Consider the following 5,473-nt stretch of genomic DNA (forward strand, 5'->3'; position numbering starts at 1 on the left):
TGTCTGNGTNTATTGTTTTTATTTGTTCTACGTAGTTACTTAGTATATTAATAATATATATATATAGTAATTTATTATTACTATATATATATATATATATTATATATATATTATATATATATATATATATATATATATTTATATATATATATATATATATATATTTATATATATATATATATATCATATCTATGTATGTATATTGCTGATTGTTCCTGCTTGCGTACATTCGTGCGTGTGTGTGCGCCTGCGTTCGTGCGTTTATTATATATTTATATATAGAACTGTATTCATGCAAGCAAATGTATTATTACATATGCAGATATTGTTAAATAGATTTATTTACGAGTGTGTTTGTGTGCATATATCTATATATATATTTATAATACATGAATATGCAGATGAATAAATAAATGACTGTATACGCATGTGCGTTGAGTAGTGCGCAGATAATATTTAATAATTTTACATCCTATTTTTTCTTTGTCATATCTGTGACAATGTTTTTAATTTTGTATATATGCAAATAGTTTGTGAACCGATAGCAATTGTTGCAGGTAGATGTTACGGTGATATCTCCTGATCAATCAGGAAAAGATTTTGCGAAAACATAGAAAGCTATATTCGCGTATAGTAGTCGGACTTGTGTATATGTATTATCGGCAATTATGTTTACCAATCCAGGATGACCATTTTATTTTATACTAATTCGATTTTTGATCAACATAAACACGTGATTGTTTTGAATACTGCAAACGACTTGTGAAATACTTTATATATATATATATATACATATTTATATATGTCGGTCTATGGTATATATTCACGATTAGCCACGAATGAAAAGACTTGTCATTATAGTTTATTATCCATATTTGTATGTGTTTGGTATCTACACGAGATGACACCGGCGTATATGTATGCACATGTTACTTGTATGCAGACGATTATGTGTTGATTTCTCTCACTCGAAAACTTGGTTCTGGAATCAGAAGTATGCACAGCGTCTGATTATGAATATCACGTATTATCCTTCACAAATATCTGAGTTCGGACACCAATTTTTGTATGTAGCTTCCCGTCACTATGGCAGAGTCTCACATTTGATTCTCCCAACTACTTCGCACTCAGATTTCGACAAGATGGTCACGCTTAATAAAAATACACTCATGTCACTTGCCGGACCCATTGGCGACTGCACGGTGTTTGGCGAGTACATCAGAGCGAATGTACAGCTATTTGAGTTGCGCCAGGGTGTGCCAATGACATCGCACGCCTGTGCCAACTTCACAAGAAACGAGCTGGCGAAGGCTCTTAGAAGGTAGGTGCACATGTGTGCTCGGTCTATACAACACGGTACATCTATTGAGCTCACACGCGCAGAGACAAGGAATACGAGTTTTGGCAGGGCTGATATTTTGTATGGTCTTTGGGTACTAACTTGGTTCAGACAATGTAGACATGCGGGCTGTGTAGCACGCCACAGCACGTGTCATGTATTTTGAAGTGTGCTCGTGCTCAGCCGTTGTATAGTTAGTGATCGTATGGAATTTCTCATCTGCATGCTGTGTGTGCCAGCCGTAATACACCCTTCTTACGGCACAACTAGCCAGTTCGAGATTTTCATATCTGATTCCGGATGCTATCCCAATTCTGAATTTCTCACTACTTAATTTCAAATACGAACAGTCGAAATGCATATCAATGCTTCTCTCTGATCGGTGGGTTTGACGAGGAAACGGGACAGGCGTCACTACACTGGATGGACTATCTTGCATCCATGCACAAACTCCAGTACGGAGCACACGGTTACGGAGCTGCCTTCACACTCGGTTTACTGGACAAGCGATACAAGCCGAGTACGTTGGAAACGAATAATTAGTATTCACTATCTATTGAGATCTGAGTGGATATGCCACGCTTAATTGTTCGTCACAATACATTTTGGCAGAATCGAGTGGAACTGTCGCTCGTGCGTATCTAGATTGTTGTATGAATATCGCATATTGATCATTAACCGAATTTCGGTACATGCGGACTTAGTGGTGCGTATTTGTGCGTGTGCTTAGTAAGTTCGCACGAACTTGCTTGCTAAGTTGTACTTGCGAATTTGGTGTGTATCTGTTTGTGTGTGACCAGTAAGGAAAAGATGTGACCCGATGTGGTACAGGTACTGCGAACCGCTCGCAATCAAAGAAGACTACGACACGTGTTGGAGGAGTAGCGCGGTCATGTATTCAGTACCTTTGCGATATTTGTTGCTGTATTCTTATTTGAAATTCCCTGTGTGATATCTATACCCCCGCGTGTTCTGAACGATATTTGTGTTTGTTTTTAAATGTGACAGATATGACGCTGGACGAAGTGATCGAGATTGTAAAGGCCTGCATGCTGGAGCTTAAGACGCGTTTTATCATTAGCTTGAAGGACTTCACCTTCCGAGTGGTAGACAAGGACGGTATTAGAGAACTGACCGTGGAATTGTAGATTTAAACGCTAAATTATAAATTCTCATTCGTTGTCCCCGCGACCGGCAAGCCATATATCTGTATATCGAATTAAATAAGATTGGATTGGATCTGAAAGGAGAAGATGTATCGCAGATCCACGACCCATATAAATCTGTCGTCGTACACGAGTTACATTATCTCAGACACATCCAAAAGACCCCCTTGTGTCGAATTAAAATCTCAAACTTGTTCCGAATTTCCTCTAAAGAGGCTAGTTCACTAAATTGTGATGAACCTCACAGGCAGTCAGGCACCTGGTACATAGGCTGACCTCACTGCTCGCCCAAATGCCCTCCACTGCATATTATCGCAGTCAACTTTGGCAAAATGTTCAATACAGAAGGCTATGGACAAAAACATAAACAATAATGGTACTTGCAACTTGCAAGAATTTAATTGGCTTGTAGGATTTGACGGTTGTGATATAAAAATCGACATTCGTTTTCTATTGGTAGGCAATTCAGATACTTTGCCATCATTCCATCAATGCCATGATACTGTAACGGGACGACTTTTTACGCCTGTCATTTGTCAACGCCTCGACAAGAGGTCATTCGATTGGGGTATAAAGTGCCAAACGCCAATACTGTAAATTGTTTGATTTTTTATAAAAAATAGAAGAAGGCTATGGACAATATTCATGTGATAAAGATTCTCGCTGTCGGCGTGAAACCGCGAGTTAGTTTTGCATCACCAACACGCATTTCTAGCCTTTTGAACTTGCAGTACGTTGATATCAACGGATTCGAATACGTATGAAAGTGATTGTCACAAGGATGCCACACAAGCGGGTGGACATATAGTACCACTACCTGTGTACCAAGAGTATGCACCGTACAGCGGATCGCCGATCTTACCACCTCCGCCGGCCTATGCGACACCCGAACAACCAGCAAGCAATGATGTTAATTTTGTCGAAGCTGAAAAGCAAGACGTAGAAACGGTAGTTATTGTGCCTGAGGGAACTGATGACACTGCGCTGGGTAAACACGAAAATTGTTTTGTGACCGGTATAGCAATACCTTTGGCTTCCATCATTCAAAGCTGCGTAGCGCTGTACTCGGCAGACTTTGTGTTTCTGAGTGGGGACTTACTATGGGGGTTCTTCCGAGTATGTCATATATCCTCTGGGGTTGTATCGTACTGACATACGGTGATAGTTCCACAGTCATAGCCGGGACTTCATTCGCAATTGGTATAGTTCCGCAGTTTTGTGCGTTTATCTACGCGATAATGGGTTATTATGGACGATATCGGAAGGTAATCTATAATCCGATGCTCTGGTTCATCGCGGCGTTGATTTGGATGAGTGTAGGTATTATATACATGATGATAATCATTTTCAGTGACGGCGTAGATTATGCGTTTGATTATGCAAGTTACATAGGATGGCTCAGCGTGGTGAGTCTCATAGCTTCGGTAGTACTATGCCGCTGAGCACGTTAGACAAGAGAATTTACGTCCTCGTTTGGCTTTAGAGTGACAGGTTCCTTTGTAGCAGGGTGGATCATAGAGTAGAGTGGATAATTTGAAATGGGTGAGGCTAAGAACGATTTCACGATGTAAGTTGTGTTTGCCAAGTTTTGGCATTGTATGCCAATCACGTGATGCGCAACTGATTTCAATTAAATAGCGCTATAGACGAGAGCAGGTAATTCCTGGCACCCAATATAATGGCGTGGTATGATGCCAAACAAGAACTATTTGATACTTGATAGGCTGCTTGAAGATCGAAAAGTAACCAGAAGGCAAAATTCTGAGCGTCAAATTGGGCCAGATAAAATCACGGATCATTGCACACATAGGTATACAAGGGTAAATCCACACCCCATCGCAGGAGAATCTGAATAAAATTATACCGTGATACGATCCATTGGTTGGGGAGTATCGCACAAAGTGAACCCATTTCTTGGTATCACGTTTTTTTTTAAAGGTACTACCAAATTAGACAGCCGTCGCGAAATAAACAAGGAGAATGTGTGATCCTTATACGCACGAGAGAAGATCGCCGTCTTTTATAACCAAGTACACCACGGACATGCCTGCTCACCTCTACTTCATTTTAATGAAGCTAATTAAATTTTGTCATAGGTTAGTTTTTAGTACAAAGCAGGGACATACATTAAACATACGATTACACCATCAAACTGACACGACAGATCAGAACGTCTCTTTATTTGGGGACAAATGACAGTCTGTATTCATGATCGGATAGAGCATTATGTGTGGTAAGAGTCTGGTACATGACCTATTCAACACGCTTCAATATAATACATCACACTCCTGCGTGTATCATAGATGCAGAATACGAAGCCACAATCAGAGTTCAAAATCTGTAAACCCTAAACATAAACCCTATTCGAAACAAGCGGGGGCTATGTAGTATGTACATATTCAAATAAAAGTTCTGATGCTCATCCGTCATTATGAAGTACGAACATTATCCCGTTGTTCTATTTAGATAATATTATATATGAAGTCCCGGCCATTCGCTCGATGAGCTGCGTATGCTAACTTGAGGGGTTATGAACCAGGTCCGAACATCTAAAAGGAGAGTTATTTAGATGTAAATTAAACAAGATGAGTGAACAGCAATCCACCCTCAACAGGGATGCGACTAACAAGGTCAGCAATACTCTGGCACGTGTTACTGAAATACAGGCTAGTTTTGGGACTGAACGAGAACTGGCAATGTACTTCCAAAATCCTAAAGTGACATGGTATGTACATATTAGTTTCTGAGAGTGTATGTTCTACAATTCGGATAAGGCAAACACACAGTTTGGATGATAAAGAACTACTTAATGGTAAAACCTTCCTTGCCCACATAGTATCTAGCATGCTAAGAACTATATATATATAAATATATCTATATATATATCTATATATATATATATATGTGTGTGTGTGTGTGTGTGTGTGTGTGTGTGTGTGTGTGTGTGTGTGTGTGTGTATGTGTAGAT

General features: G+C 39.5%; 1 protein-coding gene across 1 annotated transcript in view; it reads left to right on the forward strand.

Moving 5' to 3' along the window:
* Positions 1 to 2,706, forward strand: part of SARC_03439 (hypothetical protein) — a 3,299-nt gene extending 593 nt beyond the window's left edge. Inside the window, exons 2-4 of the mRNA XM_014302761.1 lie at positions 1,132 to 1,321; positions 1,690 to 1,859; positions 2,348 to 2,706. Coding sequence (XP_014158236.1) covers positions 1,132 to 1,321; positions 1,690 to 1,859; positions 2,348 to 2,487 — 500 coding nt within the window. The 3' untranslated portion in view covers positions 2,488 to 2,706. The remainder of the gene's footprint in view (positions 1 to 1,131; positions 1,322 to 1,689; positions 1,860 to 2,347) is intronic.
* The last annotated feature ends 2,767 nt before the right edge of the window (positions 2,707 to 5,473 follow it).

This window comes from Sphaeroforma arctica (genome assembly GCF_001186125.1).
Source record: "Sphaeroforma arctica JP610 unplaced genomic scaffold supercont1.175, whole genome shotgun sequence".
Lineage (NCBI taxonomy): Eukaryota > Ichthyosporea > Ichthyophonida > Sphaeroforma > Sphaeroforma arctica.